The following is a 19,231-nucleotide window of genomic DNA, read 5'->3' on the forward strand; positions in this document are numbered from 1 at the left end:
TCTTAGGAGGAACGGATGTCTCAGGATCATCCGTAATCTGCAGAATTAACTTAATAGCCTCCAAAAGATCAGGAACATCCACATGTAAACTACCCTCCCCATCAGCTGTATCTGAGTGTGGGGTCAGTGTATGTGCTGTCTTCATCAGACGAGATGTCAGTGACGGCAGTGGATTGTGAGGAGACAAGCGCTCGCTTAGAGGACCTCTTGGACTTAGGCAAGCGTTGGTCAGACTTTTTAGTAGTCAGGGACTGGTTCAACTTCTTTAATTGAGCAGCTAAATCGTCCACCAACGGCGGGTTAGCTGCAGGGACCACATACGGTTGTACCGGCATTGGGGGTCCCATAGGGGGTGTTAGTTTATGAACTAGCGTATGCAGAAGCGTGGAAAAAGTGGCCCACAGAGGGTCAGTAAGTGCCTCCGTTGCCACAGTACCACTGAGTGGCAAGGAGCCCCCAGAACCAGAGCCCACAGCTGCTATATTCTCCCCATATGTGCCTGCGGCTTCAGCAACACCAGCAGTGTGTACCGCCCCAGAACCGTTACCCTCAGTAGCAGACATGATATAACTTGCAGTATGAGGTAACACAGTACAATTATTAGCAGCACTATATCCCTAAACCCAAACCCCTGCGCAATGTAGTCAGCACCAGCAGAGCTAAAGGAGAGATATGGTGACTAAATCACAGAGAAAAATATGTAATACAGTATATCTTTGTGAAAATTCTATATTAAATAACACCAGACGCACCAAGCCCCCTCATGTTATAGAATATAGGGATAGCAAGTTGAGTGAAAGACACGAGATGGACACCACTCAGCTATCAATGCACACACAAATAGTCAGAGTTTGTACAATGCAGAGGTTATTACAGACAATAATACTGCACTGGACTAGCTTACACAGCTATATAGTCAATAGATATAACACTATACAGTAAGAAACTGGATGTATATCACAGGGTAATTGTGCTATAAACCCTGACTAAGTGCACTCTTTCTTACTAACACTGACTAAAAAGGCAGGTAGAATACTTAAGTGTCATGTAAAGGCACAGCGCTGACAACCAGGCGGCTTTACATAGGAGGATTTGCCCAAGCAGTCCCAGGAACAGTGAGCTGAGGAGTAATGGCGCCGCAGACACTGACAAGGGAGTGAGGAAAAGACAGAGATGCAGCTCCAGGGTGGGAACACTTGCTGGAAATGGCGCCCTGGGGCTGAGGGAGGGGCTTCAGGTCTAAGCTTTATCCCCCTTGCTGGCAAAACCACCGGGTACTGTGGGCGATATTAAAATCGGTTTAGAGAGAGAACCTGAACTGCGCCCCCATGCCCTGGTGATCTAGTGGGATCGATCGCCTGTATCCACAGTGTCCACCGCCAGCGCGCGCGGCCCGCCTCCCACTGACCGCGCCGGATCGAGCGGGACCCACTTACTTACCACCTCCCGCAGCGCGGCCACGCGATCCTGGAGAGCCCAAGCCGTGTGTGTCTAACATGAAGAAAACCGGAGCCTCCGCTGTAGGTACCCGGCAACCAGGGCTCGGGAGTGTACAGCGCCGCTGGAGAGAGCTGGAGCTGCAGCAGTGAATGTCACAAGACATTTCCCACCGCTGCTGCCCTTGAAGTCTTCACTTTTTACCTCATAAAAAGATTTTCTCTGTTAAGTGCCTGCTTACTGCAACACCAACTGACAAACTGAGCTCCTGTGCTGGGAGGCGGGGTGATATAGGTGGCGGCGCTATGCATCTTGGGAAGAAGGTCAAAGCTTTGAGCCTGTTGGTGCCTCGGATCAAGATCCTACTCTACACCCCATTGTCCAGACTTGTGGAGCCCAGTGTACCCCACAGCAGAAATAGGATTTTAATTACTTAATTACAAAAAGATTAATTAATTACAAAAAGAACTGGCTTCTCTGCCTGAAGTTCAGACGTTTGTAAAGGGAGTGCTGCATATTCAGCCCCCTTTTGTGCCACCAGTGGCACCTTGGGAGCTTAACGTGGTGTTGAGTTTCCTGAAATCACACTGGTTTGAACCATTCAAAACGGTGGAAGTAAAATATCTCACGTGGAAGGTGGTCATGCTATTAGCCTTGGCTTCGCCTAGGCGTGTGTCAGAATTGGCGGCTTTGTCACATAAAAGTCCTTATCTGGTTTTCCATGCAAATAGAACAGAATTGTGGACCCGCCCACTATTTCTGCCGAAAGTGGTTTCATCCTTTCATATAAACCAACCTATTGTGGTGCCTGTGGCTACTACTGACTTGGAGGATTCCGAGTCACTGGAGGTAGTCGGGGCTTTAAAGGTTTATGTAGCCAGAACGGCTAAGGTCAGGAAAACAGAATCTTTGTTTATCCTGTATGCTTCCAACAAGCTTGGGGCGCCTGCTTCAAAGCAAACTATTGCTCGCTGGATCTGTAACACGATTCAGCTGGCTCATTCTGCGACTGGGTTGCCGCTGCCTAAATCAGTTAAGGCCCATTCCACAAGGAAGGTGGGCTCTTCTTGGGCGGCTGCCCGAGGGGTCTCGGCATTACAGCTTTGCCGAGCGGCTACTTGGTCGGGTTCAAACACCTTTGCAAAGTTCTACAATTTTGATCCCCTGGCTGAGGAGGACATTGTGTTTGCTCATTCGGTGCTGCAGAGTCATCCGCACTCTCCCGCCCGTTTGGGAGCTTTGGTATAATCCCCATGGTCCTTACGGAGTCCCCAGCATCCACTAGGACGTTAGAGAAAATAAGATTTTACTTACCGGTAAATCTATTTCTCGTAGTCCGTAGTGGATGCTGGGCGCCCGTCCCAAGTGCAGACTTCTTCTGCAATACTTGTATATAGTTATTGCTTAAATAAGGGTTATGTTATGGCTGCATCAGGGTTGATCTGATGCTCCGTTGTTGTTCATACTGTTAACTGGGTATGTTTATCACAAGTTATACGGTGTGACTGGTATGAGTCTTGCCCTGGATTCCAAAATCCTTTCCTTGTACTGTTAGCTCTTCCGGGCACAGTTTCTCTAACTGAGGTCTGGAGGAGGGACATAGAGGGAGGAGCCAGAACACACCAGAATCCAAATTCTTTCTTGAAGTGCCCTGTCTCCTGCGGAGCCCGTCTATTCCCCATGGTCCTTACGGAGTCCCCAGCATCCACTACGGACTACGAGAAATAGATTTACTGGTAAGTAAAATCTTATTTTTCCTCGGAAGTAATTTTTGGGTTAACAAAATAATAAGATAAGAAAACAAAAAAACAAAAAAAGATTACCCACATTTGTTTTTAAGAAAATGTCACGGGAATCGAACCTATGAGGTTGATCTGTCTAGATTGGTGCTCTCCAGCATTAGCCCACTAGACTATCAGAGCTCTTGGATCAAAATGATCATATTAGGTTGCCCTTGAAGTATATTGCGCAATGTTCCAGATCGATGCCATATATAGAATATTAATCTATATTTTTATGCTCTTAATATCTTAAACATTCTTTCTTTTTTAATTTAATGGAGCTCCTCATAAGGAGACTTTTTGATTGATGATAAAAAAGGTTGTTTTATTTCTATTTACACTGATTGTGTTTCAAAATCCTGGATAAGGCACCAAAGTAATTACCTGTTTATTCTACACCTGTTATTTAATGGACAATGCCTTTTGATTGGATGGCCACTGTATAAATATCTTCCAAAGTGGACATTGAGTATACCTTCTGATGAAACCGCTACTCTACCTATAGCGGAGAAACGCGTCAAGGAACCTACAATTTCTCTGTGGAAATCAACTTATATCTATCCGTCACCACTTTGCTCCGTGCTGCCTGCATCCAGCTCTCTCCCCCAGTCTGCAAATCAGGCTCCACATCACTGCCGGAGACGTCCGGCTGTGCGGCCACGGTTCATCAGCGCACACTGGTAAGCCTGCAGGGGAGACTGGGACACCGCTGAACAGCAATAGATGGGAGTTTGGAAACACTTCCAACAGCGGTGAGCTTAAATTTAAGTGGCATTGGACTGCTACAGTACATCTTTTAACAGTTAAAAGCTACTTGCTGGTGACACTAACGATACACTAGGATTCTGGACTTGCTCAGTAATTATTGGCTAAATAGCCTAATCTGGACCCTTTAACACCAGCAACTGAGTTGTTTATTTCCACGAGAGATGTCCATTTAATATGGTTTTTAATTTTTTAATTGATATATCTTATTATTATTAAATTGTGCATTGTCATTCTATTTTTTATTGTCTAAATAAATTGGATAATTATGAATATTTAGCACTCCCTGTGTACACATGTAAGTATACATTATTGGAATTTCTTGTTCGGTTTGAATAATTGCAGATTATTCATTGGGAGCAGCATTGTAGATCTTCCTTATCCAGGTTATTTAAAGTTGGTAATAAGTGCGCCTGATTGCCTCTTTCTAAGTAAAATTAGTGTGAGTTTTATAATCTATGTTCCTGAGATTTGCAGTACAGGACTGTCATTACCAATTTCAGACGTTGCCGTTTGGGCTTTCCACAGCCCCGAGAATTTTCACCAAGGTAATGGCGGAAATGATGGTGCTCCTGGGCAAGCAGGGTGTCACAATTATCCCATACTTGGACGATCTCCTCATAAACGCAAGATCTCGGGAGAAGTTGCTGGACAGCGTGTCGCTGTCGGTGAGGATGTTGCAGGGGCACGGCTGGATTCTCAATATACCGAAGTCCCAGCTAGTCCCTACAACGCGCCTGACCTATCTGGGTCTGATTCTAGACACAGACCAGAAAAAGGTTTTTCTTCCGATGGAAAAGGCTCAGGAGCTCATAGCCCTGGTCAGGAACCTATTAAAGCTAAAAAAGGTTTCAGTGCATCACTGCACACGTGTCCTGGGGAAGATGGTGGCATCGTACGAGGCCATCCCCTTCGGAAGGTTCCATGCGAGGACCTTTCAATGGGATCTACTGGACAAATGGTCCGGGTCCCATTTACAAATGCATCAGAGAATCACCCTGTCTCCCAGAGACAGGTTATCTCTCCTGTGGTGGCTGCACAGTGCTCACCTCCTAGAAGGCTGCAGGTTCGGAATTCAGGACTGGATCCTGGTGACCACGGACGCAAGCCTCCGAGGTTGGGGAGCAGTCACACTGGGAAGAAATTTCCAAGGTCTCTGGTTGAATCTGGAGACTTGTCTCCACATCAGCATCCTGGAGTTGAGGGCCATATACAAAGCCCTACGCCAGGCGGAGGCATTGCTTCGGGACAAACCAGTTCTGATTCAGTCAGACAATGTCACAGCAGTGGCTCATGTAAACCGCCAAGGCGGCACAAGGAGCAGAGCGGCCATGGCAGAAGCGACCAGGATTCTTCGCTGGGCGGAAGGACATGTAAGCGCCCTATCAGCTGTATTCATCCCGGGGGTGGACAACTAGGAAGCGGACTTCCTCAGCAGGCACGACCTGTATCCGGGAGAGTGGGGACTTCATCAAGAAGTCTTCGCACAGATCGTGGGTCAATGGGGACTGCCTCAGATAGACATGATGGCGTCCCGTCTCAACAAAAAGCTAAAGCGGTATTGCGCCAGATCAAGAGACCCTCAGGCGGTAGCGGCAGACGCTCTAGTGACACCTTGGGTGTTCAGATCGGTCTATGTGTTCCCTCCTCTACCTCTCATACCCAAGGTGTTGAGAATAATAAGACTAAGAAGAGTAAGAACAATCCTCATTGTTCCAGATTGGCCACGAAGGACTTGGTATCCAGATCTGCAGGAGTTGCTCACAGAAGATCCGTGGCCTCTTCCTCTAAGACAGGACCTGCTGCAGCAGGGGCCCTGTCTGTTTCAAGACTTACCGCGGCTGCGTTTGACGGCATGGCGGTTGAACGCCGGATCCTAGCTAAAAAAGGTATTCCGGAGGAGGTCATTCCTACCCTGATCAAGGCTAGGAAGGATGTGATATTGAAACATTATCACCGTATATGGCGAAAATATGTTTCTTGGTGTGAGGCCAGGACTGCTCCTACGGAGGAGTTCCATTTGGGTCGTCTGCTTCACTTCCTGCAAACGGGAGTGACTTTGGGCCTAAAATTAATGTCCATAAAGGTCCAAATTTCGGCCTTATCCATTTTCTTTCAAAGGAATTGGCTTCTCTTCCTTAAGTACAGACATTCGTGAAGGGGGTGCTGCATATTCAGCCTCCTTTTGTACCTCCGGTGGCGCCGTGGGATCTTAATGTGGTATTAAGTTTCCTCAAGTCACCTTGGTTTGAACCACTCACAACAGTGGAGTTGAAATATCTCACTTGGAAAGTGGTCATGTTGTTGGCCTTGGCTTCTGCGAGGCATGTTTCGTAATTAGCGGCTTTGTCACATAAAAGCCCCTATCTGGTTTTCCACGTGGATAGGGCAGAATTGATGACTCGTCCTCAATTTCTGCCTAAAGTGGTCTCTTCTTTTCATATGAATCAACCTATTGTCGTGCCTGTGGCTACACGGGACTTGGAGGATTCCGAGTCCCTTGATGTGGTCATGGCTTTGAAGATTTATGTGGCCAGAACAGCGAGGGTTAGGAAAACTGAAGCGCTGTTTGTTCTGTATGCAGCCAACAAAGTTGGCGCGCCTGCTTCAAAGCAGACTATTGCTCGCTGGATCTGTAACACGATTCAGCAGGCGCATTCTACGGCAGGATTGCCATTGCCTAAATCGGTTAAGGCCCATTTCACTAGGAAGGTGGGCTCGTCTTGGGCGGCTGCCCGAGGGGTCTCTGCATTACAGTTGTGCCGAGCAGCTACTTGGTCGGGGTCAAACACCTTTGCAAAGATCTATAAATTTGATACCCTGGCTGAGGAGGACCTCCTGTTTGCTCAAGCGATGCTGCAGAGTCATCCGCACTCTCCCTCCCGTTTGGGAGCTTTGGTATAATCCCCATGGTCCTTACCGAGTCCCAGCATCCTCTAGGACGTTAGAGAAAATAAGATTTTACACTTACCGGTAAATCTATTTCTCGTAGTCCGTAGAGGATGCTGGGCGCCCGTCCCAAGTGCGGACTTCTTCTGCAAGACTTGTATATAGTTATTGCTTACATAAGGGTTATGTTATAGTTTCATCGGTTTAGACCGAGACTATGTTGTTTGTTCATACTGTTAACTGGGTAGTTATCACAAGTTATACGGTGTGATTGGTGTGGCTGGTATGAATCTTGCCCTGGGATTCCCAAAAATCCTTTCCTCGTACTGTCCATCTCCTCTGGGCACAGTTTCACTAACTGGGGTCTGGAGGAGGGGCATAGAGGGAGGAGCCAGTGCACACCCAGAGTCCAAAGTCTTTCTTAAAGTGCCCATGCCTCCTGCGGAGCCCGTCTATTCTCCATGGTCCTTACGGAGTCCCAGCATCCTCTATGGACTACGAGAAATAGATTTACCGGTAAGTGTAAAATCTTATTATCTCTGCTATTATCTACAACTAAATGTTATATGTGATGTTTGTCTATCTGTATGTGATTACAATACTTATTGTTTTTAAAGTACAGTAATTAAAGTTACATTTTATAACCCCCAGAAAAAGAGAGTTTCTTCTGCCCCTTCTTGTATATACGTTCATCATACTCTCAGTAGTACTTCCACCCTAGACATTTCTAAGTGGAATTCTACTGGATAAAACCATGGTACTTATATTACACTATGGAACAATATTTTCTTAGCAATTGATTCACACCCTAATTGATACACCTGTGCTCAAGTCTTCCCCCTACCCATTTCCCTTCAAATATTGGTGTGATACTGATTGGCTGCTGCATGCAGACTGTGACTGTTTATCCCAGGAGACTACGGGAGGTATCCTTTTAGCCCCGATACAATGTCAGCCGTGAAAAAACGGCTGGATATCGCAATCAATGACCGGTGGTCATTATCGTGGTATCCAATTAGAGGCTGTTAAAGACATCCAAAATTGTTTACACAATAACATATGGGATTGAGGATAAATTCCCGATTCCATGTCTTTTCGCGGCCTCTGCAGTTGTTTTTCAGGGATTATGCTCGGGCACATGAAGCATAATCCCCGATAAATGCCGGCATCAGGGGAAAAGGACGCCGCCATCGGGGGTAATAGGATAGTCCCTGGCAAATCCTATTAGCAGCAGTACAGTACCGCTGCTAATAGGATACCGCCCTTTATCTCTTGACCTGATCTTACACCATGGCGTGTTCAGGGGAATGTACTGGACACTGCATGAAGCTTTCTGTAAAGACTATCAGACTAACAAATCTGTGCCTGCAACTTGTTTGGCTGTAATAATTTCCAGCTACAATACGGGAAAAAATTTTTGGTGTACTGCTCTGTGGTTATAGTTATAAAAACATATGTTTTATTAATATAATGAAATAGTAGTTAACCACTTAACTGACCATTTTTCCCCAAAAAAATCACTCCGAAATAGTCGGGGGGGTTTATGAGTGAACTAGGTGAAACTAGGTTTAACCCTATCCAAAATGAGGGCTTGGGGAGAGGGGGGGGGGGTTAATTTACGCCGAAATCCGACACCCATCGATAAACTGACAGCCGGAATACCAACAACGGACCAGTATTCCAACTCGGTTGATGGATCTATGTCACCAGCCGAGTGGGAATACAACTTGTGGCGAGCGCTTCGAGCTACCAGGCCTGAAGCGTGGCGATCGCAGCAAGTCTGCGAGGGGACTTGCTGCATCGCTGCCGGTTATAGTGACAGCTGGCATTCCGCCCACTGGAATATTGTTTGTATCCCAAGTGGACAGTCGCTGCATCCATGGTGCAAAGAAGACACACATTTTAGGAGGCAACAAATTTTAAGAAATTAACAGTGTTTCATCGTTTATATACTGACATTATAAAACAAACATTTATATACATGTATTCCTGTACAATTCTCTCCTATAGATTTATAGGACTCTTTCAGTTATAATAAACCTGGGTTCAACTTGAACTTAAAAAGGTAGCAAAATTGCTCTGAGTGGACTTTTAAATATCATCTTAGTATTAAGCTGGGTATACATGAGGGGATATTCAATTGTTTGAAAAGTTGGTTGGGCAATAATAACTTTCACCAGTATTGCCAAACTAAAAATATAGCGGCACATTGAATTATTAAGATATTTCTCTAGGGAAATCCCAAACAAACAAATCATGGGGACCAAAAGAGCAGGCACTGGCAAAGTGTTTTGGATGTACTCCTGCTTCCAAAATTGAAACACAGCATCATAGTCCCACAATATATGCCAAAATGTACAAAAAGGACTTTGGGGGTCATTCCGAGTTCACTCACTAGCAGTTTTTAGCAGCCGTGCAAACGCTATGCCGCCGCCCACTGGGAGTGTATTTTAGCTTAGCAGAAGTGCGAACGAAAGGATCGCAGAACGGCTACAAAATATTTTTGTGTAGTTTCAGGGTAGCGTTTTTTCTAACACTCCCTGAAAACGGTCAGTTGACACCCAGAAACACCCTCTTCCTGTCAATCACTCTGTGGCCAGCAGTGCGACTGAAAAGCTTCGCTAGACCTTGTGTGAAACTACATCATTCGTTGTAATAGTACGACGCTCGTGCACATTGCTCCACATACGCATGCGCAGAAGTGCCATTTTTTTGCCTGATCGCTGCGCAGCGACCGAAAGCAGCTAGCGATCAACTCAGAATGACCCCCTTTATACTTAGGGAAATTTGAGACTGACGTAACTCCCATGTAGAACAAACTTTTTAAGGCAGTGGTACACCCTGTGAAAGTGGACACAGGAAGTAGCATCACAGGTACTCTCTAGAGTCTAGCATATGTTGCCAGATTTCTGGATCAACTGCCTGCCTTCTGTTTTCGAAGGAAACTATGGGGTTTGTTTACTAAGCTTTGGAGCGAGATAAAGTACCAACAAGCTCCCTGGCATTTTCAAACACCGCCTGTAACATAGCAGTTAGGAGCTGGTTAGCTGGTACTTTATCTCCATCCACTTTATCTCTCTCCAAGACCACTGTGTCTATTGGGGAACTAGGGGATTTAGGGGTATATTTACTAAAGTGTGGGGATGTTGCCCATAGCAACGAATCAGATTCTACTTTATCTAGCACATTCTAGAAGATGATAGCTAGAATGTGATTGGTTGCTATGGGCAACATCACCACTTCTAAAAAAAAAAAAAAAAAACGCACTTAAGTAAATATACCACCAAGACTAGAAGTCTGTGGGGAAACCGAGGCATTAAGAATGGAATATAACATAGAAAACAGTTTACACTGCACCAATATTAGCAATGCACGTTTGACGGAGGAAATCCAAATTATGGACCCAAAACTGGGTACCGAGAGCATGTCATAATTGCAGATACCTATTGAAAGCGGAATTAGAGAGCCAAATTCAGGCTGGTGACCGGTGTCAGGATTCCGACTGTGGGAATCCTGACAATCCCTTCTGGAGATATGGTCTCCAGAACTGGACACAGTATTCCAGATGAGGCCGTACCAAGGAATTTACTGTATACAGCATCATTATTACTTTTTTTTTTACAGTTGCTGCAATATGAAATCAGGTGCTAGAGCATATTAATTTGCAACACGCTTGGCATGTACAGTATGAGTGTATGTATGGATTCAAGTTGATAGAAAATCTAAAAATATAGCAAAAGAATACATAAAACATCAAATAGTAAAATGGCACAATATTGTTACAAAAACATTGAGGTTGGATCTTAATAACCTTTTTGGAGTTTGCTCCCAACTAGTTCTCTGCTCTGATGCCTGATGACTAAGTGGTAGCGGAAAACTGGTAGGGAGTGGATACTGTATATTGGACATCCAGCAGGGGTAGGGAGAAGCTATGCTCCCGCTACCCATATCATTTGATGGGGTAGGGGCAGGCTGTGGAAGGCCGCATTACAATGCGTCAGCGCCGGGATATGTTGCCTCCCACAGCAACACTGTAGGAGGATACATCTGTACTTTCAAATTGGAGAAACTTTGCTTAACTGTTTAACTGTGCCAAAATCCCTGATTTTGATTCGCCCATACTAACTACAGATGTGCACAGACCCCCTTGTTTTGGTTCCAATTCATCATCGGGGTTTAAAATGTTTTGGTTCGGATTCAGTTTTTGGTTTGGTAAAAAAAAAATCAATAATCATTGATAAAAATCAATGAAAACAGCTAAAAGTCATTTTTGCAATCCAAAACCCGAAATTTGGACTTAAAATCTGGATTCCGAACTGCAAAGAAACCGAACTGGGACCGGGCTTTGGCTCAGTTCGGATCCACAAAACTCGTGTGGATTCGGATTTATGGAGAACCGAACAGCACATCTCTAATAATCACTCATTTTAACTGCATTCATTTCCCCAGCTATTGTAGATAAATAAAGTAATTACACAAAAAGGAACATATTTAAAATCAGAAAATGATACATACATGTAAGGTAGCCTTATGCCCCTTTTCCATCTTAAGTTCTGATGGCTAAATGCGGGTCAAACAAGCATTACATTGGGAAAACGGGTAACATTCAAATTGAGAGGGAAGGCCAAGTACTGTAATGGGCAGCTTTCACCTCACTTGACATTTTAACATTTGCAAACCACAGGCGTTTGAGCCACATTTAAATACCTGCTTTAATTGTGCAAAGCGTTGGTCATGAACCTGCTTCTTATGCAGAGGGAACGCGTGCATAAAATGCCCTGTACTGTGCTATTTATACTAAATATGGAAGTGTAAAAGACGCAATCGTGAATGAGATGTTTCTGTTTATTTTGGTAATTGCACATACAGTACCGTCCTGGATTGCCCTTGATAAATGGTGTTCACTGAAAGACAATAAGTACGGATTTTAAAACATTGTTTGTGCTGCTTACTTGTGACCATAACATTTTAATTTTAGCATGCTGGGTAAGATGCATTGTAATGTCTGAAATCAATGGTCATTGAAATAACCTTGTTTCCTACTGCTACGGCTTTGCAATAGAAAAAAAAAATTGGAAAGCATTTCGATGTTCTCGCTGTGCAAGCAGGCGATATTAATTTTCTGAGAACTAGTCTTTTGGGGGAAATTATCTATTAGTGCATGCTTCCTATTGAATTCATATGCCAAGCTGCAAACTGAATGCAATCAAAGAATTGATGAGTAATGAGTACATTATGGCATTATTATAAAGCACATGGAGCTGAGTAAGTTGTTTTTAATGTCATGTTAAAAGTATAGTACAACTCTGGAAATATGAACACCCACGCACACATAATATGGAGCTGATTGTTCTTTGCACTGTGCTTTCCCACAAACAGAATACATGAATGTTTGCGGTGGGTTGTGCAGGTGCTCGCACCTGACACTTGTGTGGGATGGGGAGGGAAGGGCCATGTAAACAACAACCAAGTACAGTGGGAGATGCATACCTGCGGGGGGACACAGCCCCATCACCTCCAACGTGACCTATTCCAATAGGTACAAAATGCTCTGTTCCTGGACTTCCTTGTCAGTGACTGTTGCAGTGGTGGGGCTGCAGCATGGTCCAAAAATTAAATATGGGCATCACCCCAACTGCCAGGGAGTCGTGACGGCAAAGTTTGGCAGTGTTTGGGGTGGCAGTTGGTGTGACTCCCCTTTTCTCCGGCAGGGTCGACAGGTTATCTAGAGGATAACATTGGGATATGATGACGCGACAGTGGATTTGCATCAAACGGTCAAAGCTTTCGGTCTCCCAGCATGCAACGTGGCTGTACATATATTCCTGGCTCAGGCAAATCCGTTTTCTGATTCTGCCACTGGCAAGGAAGTCCAGGAACATAGCACTTTGTGCCTAATGGAATGGGTCATGTTTTGCGTGTATGCAGTCCTTTGCAGTGTTTAAAAAAAAAAAAAAAAAAAAAGTTATAATACATAACTGCAAAAAAATAAAAAAGTTCCAAGCAATGATGTAAAAAAAGGCGAAGGTTGGGGACAGGTAACATAGGCATTCAGTGGTACTAACATGGGGAAGGAAGGGGGGGGGGGGGGGCCCTCCCAGCTGTCTCGTGGCCCTGTAGTAGTTCCCCAAATAGTCTTGTCTGATGATACTTTAATGGGAAAGCTGCAGTTAGCCCAACCCCCCCCCCCCCTTTTTGTAGTGTCCACACCAGACTAAGAGGGTCATTCTGACCTGTTCGCTCGCTGCGTTTTAACGCAGCAGAGTGAACGGGACCTGAAGGCCGTAGCAGGGATACGATCGTCTCTGCCTGATTGACAGGCAGAGGCGATCGCTGGGCTGGAGGGGGCGTAACGTTTACCCGCCGTTTCGTGGGTTTGGTCCACAAAACACAGGCGTGACCGGGGGCGGGGCTGCAGCGGCGCTTGCCGGGAGCTACTCTTGAAGTGCAAAGGCATCTCCGCTGTGCGATGCCTTTGCACTTCTGCGAGGGGGGGCCGGACTGACATGCGGGGCGGACTAGCCCTGTGCTGGGCGTCCCCCTGCATGTCAGGGAAGAAGATCGTAGCTGTGCTAAATTTACGATCAACTCGAAATGACCCCCTAAATTCTGTATGAGGACCTGGTCCCCGCTAGAAGAAAATTGCCTTAGTACTATGGTACATACCTCTGGGGAAGTGGGTGAGTGTAAAAAAAAAACACACTTTAAAAAACACTTTATTAAAAGTCAACACTCTCACACACCTGTATTTCTCACTTAATTTGTGAGGGCCAGTTGTTATCTTCCTTCAGGATGGGAAATCCATTGGGGGTAAGAATATGGAAAGAAGAGAACATGCACTTAGCAGAGCCTCAATACAATTGATGGACTACTTCCTGTTCGCTTCTATTCAATGCAGTTCAGGTTCACTCTGCTTGCTCAGAGCGTGGGAAATCCACTCTATATTTGTTTAGACTAGGATGGTGGCGGCAAAATCTGGGGAACAAGCATGATAGGGTTCCCCTGAAAAACCAACTGGAAGCACCAGTTTATGACAATGTTGGGCTGGTAACGCTCTTATGCAGTGGTCACCAAACAATTGTGAATAACTGCACCCTAGAGTATCAGAATTTTATTTACAACACCCTTAGGCCAAAAATGTCTTCATTGTAAATTCAGATTTTTTATTTTATTTACTAAATTGTATTTACATGTTGTCCATAAGTTCAGCTTCAGTGGTGAGGGACAGGGTTCACTTCTGTTTGTCTACCTATATTATGATTGGAAGCTACAAGCAATGGTTTTGCCTATCACATTGACCACATATAATTGAATTGCTAATGGACCACTAATGCAGGGCACCCCCCCTGCAAGTGCTCCAATGCACCCCTGGGTGCCACTGCTATATTTTGCAACATTAGGTTCCCTCTGTCACATTGTCATTCAGCATGGCGCTGTTTTTCCACAAAGATTATTATTATTATTATTATTATTATTATTAATAATGTATAATTAAATTAATAGAGAAAGCACAATGCACCAAGCAAATAATTGGAAGAATTAGCTAATAATGTAATCACATGAGCATAGGCGAAATGCGTGAATGACGAGATTCTTTTACAGTGTTGCTCAATTAGCTCTTTGGAGTATGTTCACAGATTTATATAGCTTCTAATTGAATTGAGCCCCTCTGTGTTTAATTGTACGTGTCAGTGAGAATTACAGTATATTAGATTAAAGCTAGGACTGCGTAAATTGGTGCAAAAGTAATATATCTAGAGACCAAATAAAATCTTTGGGGGAAAAGTTTTACATCTGCAGTCACTGTTTGTGCCCTTATATCTGTGTAACAGAAAGGGTATACCATAATTCATATATTTATTTATCCTTATTCAGGATGTTTCTGGGATGCCGGCTCTCTGCTGCCCTACGTCATACGGCGGCGTTGGATTTGATTACCGGCTAGCGATGGCTGTGCCCGATAAGTGGATTGAGGTAATGAAACCTGCTTTTTGCCATCTTCCATGCAAGACTGCTTATTATATGGTTAACTTTAAATGATCAGTCTGTTCTAGAAAATTGTACATTAATAAATTGTAAAATCTGTTGATGTAAAAGACATGTTTTGTTTTTCCAATGCAGATCTTGAAAGAGCTGAAAGATGAAGATTGGAATATGGGAAATATAGTGCATACTCTTACAAATAGAAGATTTAATGAAAAGTACATTGCCTATGCAGAAAGTCATGACCAAGTAATATGTCTATATATTTATATTTACTAGACATTGTCAATCAGAATACCTTATACCTGCCAAGTTGTTGAGCATATGTACAGTACGTGCTAGACTAAACTAAAGCACAACAAATTCAACCAGATTTATTATTTTATTGCTTCAATTTATAGTCAAATGTTTTATAGAGTCTTTTCTCTATATTTTTCTTAATTCATTTGAGTTGCAACTGACTTTATGTTCATTCTGGTTGGATAATTAGATCATATCCACAAGATAACACCGTGCCATCTACTGGTGCGTTTATTATATAAAATGGTAAAATTGCATAACAGTTGCCCAAACCAGAATCGCTAATCGTTTTAAAGAGACTGCTGAATGTCTAACCAAATCCATTCTCTAATTTTCTTTTTAACATTAGCAAAAGCAATTAAAAAATGTTAAATCTATTCTATGACGGCTTTTGGAAAGCTGTAACTCTGCATCCCATACTTCAGAGTTTCCCAGACTCCAGGTTTTAAGCATATCCATGCTCGAGCACAGTTGACTTAATTAGTAAGTCAGTCAATTTGATTTACCATGCTGGACTTTTAAAGGATATTCTTAAAACCTGGACTATATAATGGCGGAGTTTGTGAAACACCGCCATATTCAAAAAAATTCCGGGAGGTAAGGGTCCACATTTAGATAGCTAAAATTTACTGGGCGGAAGGATGTAATTAATGGAATATACGGTAAATCCCCCGTTTACCGCATTTTCAGAATGTACTAACTGCTGTCCTCCAGGGCACCACCGCAGAGGGGAACGCCACCTTTTGCTGGTGTTATCCCATAGAAGCCTGTGGGCTTCTCTCCGCAACACTGTTGTGAGGGATCTGATCGGATCCCTCCCACCATGCCCAGTGGTGCCGCATCACTCTGCGCATGCGCAGAACGATTACCAGGTCATAAACCTGGAAGCCCAGGGCCCGTTGGAGATTGCAAAGGACTGCTCTTATCGGAAGAACTGTCTTTCACAATAGTAATTGCATTTGTAAGTGCATGTGCGATTAGCATCACCACAATATCAATTAGTACATTCCGTCCACTGAAATAAAAAAAAAAAACAACAACCCTTAATGTGTGTCTGAATTCAAAACTCAACCCCCTTTTCCATAGATTCCTTGATAAAAACGGGTTGGGGCTGTGAGACCGGCGGTGGGGATCCAGGAGCCATACCATGCCAGCGATGGCATACCGACCCCGGGATTCCAGTCGCAGAATGCTGGCGGGAAGGGGTGTGGGTGAGCGCAACAGAGCCCATTGCGTGCTTGGTGACTCGCTGCGCTCTCAACAGGTTCTATGGGGTGTCGTGGGAATAGTCCCTGTTAGTCGGCATACCGACTGTCGGGCGTTTGATCGCTCGGGAACCCGGCATCGGCATGGTGACCATCCGGATCCTGAGCGGCAGTCACATGACCGCATCCCGATAAAAACACATTAATTTATGCACAATGTTTATTTGTACTTTAACATTGTAATGTTCTTTATACTGTAGGTACCGTCATCTACAGTGCTTCACAGATACTAAGATCAAAGAACTTAAAAGTATTTTATATATGTGATGCAGTTCCAGCATTTTCTTTATTTCTTTTCTAAAATGAATGCAAGATAATTTAATATCTGTGTGGATAAGAAAACATATTTTTATGCACGCTCACAAATTTGTCTGATGTCCTTGATATAATTGCTCAACTGGGATAAGTAATTCTAAAGTAGCTGTACATTTTTATGTTCCCGATCCTAGACATATTTAACCTGTCCTTGGCTGTACTCCAGGTATTGAACTCATTGAATAGAGCGCCCACAATTTCCACCCTGTCCGGAAGTTACTGGCTTATGTCCAAATATGAATATTGTCCACCGTTCTTTTTATGTATCTCCCAGTTAATAATTTGGTGCTGTGCTAATTACAGGAGCCTGTGGCTTTGAGACAATGACAATGTGCAAAGTGTAAAAAGAAAACTTTGATAATTATAAAACTGCATAATGAGCCATTTAAGCTCCATACTCCCCACCACAACTGAATGCACAATTAGTAATAGAAAGTTATGAACTTTTCTGTTGTTGTTGTAACATCAAATGCATGTTTAAAAATGAGATGAGTTAAGATATGTTCAGCTAAATGAATTTAAAAGCAAATTAAATGTTTAAAAGTTGAGGCTTATATCAAACTTTTCCTGTAATATGCAGTTTTTGTGCCCTGCAAAGTTTTTTTTTTTTTTTTTGCCTGGATAAGGCGATTATGTAAAACGCGTGGTGGTTACAAATTAATGATACTCACTTGCATACTGCAACATGCATGGAATCCTTAACACAAATTCATTGGGACATAAAACTACCTAATGTTTACTGAATAAATACTTTAGACAAAAGAGAAAAGAAGTGATTGGTAAGCACTTAAATAAAAAAAAAGTATAATAATTACTATAGACAAAAATTATGATGTGACTCGATATCATAAAACACAGGATTTAATATATTATATAAAAAATATGTAATAGAAGAACAGGCACACACATAAAGAATGTAGCGATTAATTGCATGAGTGTTGACATACTGTATATTATGCAAACGAATTGAATAACTTCATAAGGTCAATTTAATTATAATAGTCTTACTCCCTCACCCCCCCCCCCCCAAAAAAAAAAAAAAAATACAAATACTGGACTATTATTAATCCCCTACTGGCATAATCCAAAGAGTTTATATCATCTCGATTAATCTTGTCTTGTAAAGTCATCTTTATAGCAATGAGAGCATGGGGCAGATGAGTTAGTAATGTCAGTTAACAAATTTGAAATTGCTTTAGTATGGTAGTCAACCCAGCAGTCAGAGATATGACTGGTCGGCAGAAATAGCCATCACCGTCCATTCATAAGATCTTGATTAGTGTTACCATAGTAACTCGTTATCAATGTATTGGTGTGCCAACCAATTTCTGTATTACCCATTGTAGAGACTTATATCAGATAAGACTAATTAATCATGTATATTGATTGCTACTTCTGTCGATTGTCCGTAATTCTTTGACTGAGCTAAAAATGGAAGTATCTCCGCCACTGGAGAAGGCACTGACTTTATTATAACAAAAGGTTAGATGTGTCTGTGACACTAATGTTATGAATTAGGAGAGCTAATATTTCTTCTGGGTCTATTCTAATGAATATCTTTTACCTGATCTGTAATAGGGGTTCAATAATGGTCCAGTATTTGTATTTTTATTTTTGGTCAGGAAACCTCTCCGGCGGGTTGTAATGATGCCAGAGATCGCCGGAGGTACAGTATGCCAGCCGATCTTGGGTGTTTTTTTAGAGGGGCAAACACAAGGCAAAACGATGCCTTGTAAGCGATTGCCCCTTTAAGAAAATGTCTATGATCGGCCAGCATCTCGCACCTCTGGAGATCTGAGACAATGTTTAAATTGATTTTATGAAGGGTGTTTTTTTTTTTGCTACATTTTTGTGTTGTGTGTGTGCCTGTTACTGTGTTGGACTTTGTTTGTTTTTTTTTGTTTTTTCTCTTATGTCCTAGTGGATACTGGGGTCTTGTACTTTAGTACCATGGGGTATAGATCGGGTCCACTGGAGCCTGGTACTTTAAAACTTTTAGTGTGTGTATATGTGTGTGCTGGCTCCTCCCCTCTATGCCCCTCCGACCAGACTCTGTTTAGAAAAATGTGCCCAAGGAGCCGGGTGTACTTCTCTGGAGCTCCAGATTATTATTTTTTCTTCATTGTTTTTTAGTTTATTATTTTCAGGTAGCTCTGGCTGGCAACCAGGCTACCTGCTTTGGGGGACTTAGAGGGGGGACCGAACCAACGTCCTGAGGGTTAATGGCTCGTAATCCCAGGTGACAGGACACTGAGCTCCTGAGGTGCTGATCACACATCGTCAGTATGTGTGCCCACGCCAGCAGCTAGCCGCCACCCTCTAACAGATGCCGAAGACCCAGTTGCGGTGAGTGTTATGCTGGGGGCCCACTTAGCGGGTCCCCGGTGCAGTTTGGCGGCAAGTCACGTGGCGGTCACGGGCCCGGAGCTGCGGTGCCCACCGCGGACCAACTGAGTCAGGGCTGTTGCCCCGCAATGCTTACTGTCTTTAAGGCTT

General features: G+C 43.6%; 1 protein-coding gene across 2 annotated transcripts in view; it reads left to right on the forward strand.

Annotated features, from left to right (window-relative positions):
* The window catches only part of GBE1 (1,4-alpha-glucan branching enzyme 1), a 446,779-nt gene that overhangs the window by 303,395 nt on the left and 124,153 nt on the right, over positions 1–19,231 (forward strand). For both annotated transcript variants that reach the window (XM_063956309.1, XM_063956310.1), the window contains exons 11-12: positions 14,748–14,846; positions 14,994–15,104. In XM_063956309.1, the coding sequence (XP_063812379.1) occupies positions 14,748–14,846; positions 14,994–15,104 (210 nt within the window). The remainder of the gene's footprint in view (positions 1–14,747; positions 14,847–14,993; positions 15,105–19,231) is intronic.

The sequence above is a fragment of the Pseudophryne corroboree genome, chromosome 2, assembly GCF_028390025.1.
Source record: "Pseudophryne corroboree isolate aPseCor3 chromosome 2, aPseCor3.hap2, whole genome shotgun sequence".
Lineage (NCBI taxonomy): Eukaryota > Metazoa > Chordata > Amphibia > Anura > Myobatrachidae > Pseudophryne > Pseudophryne corroboree.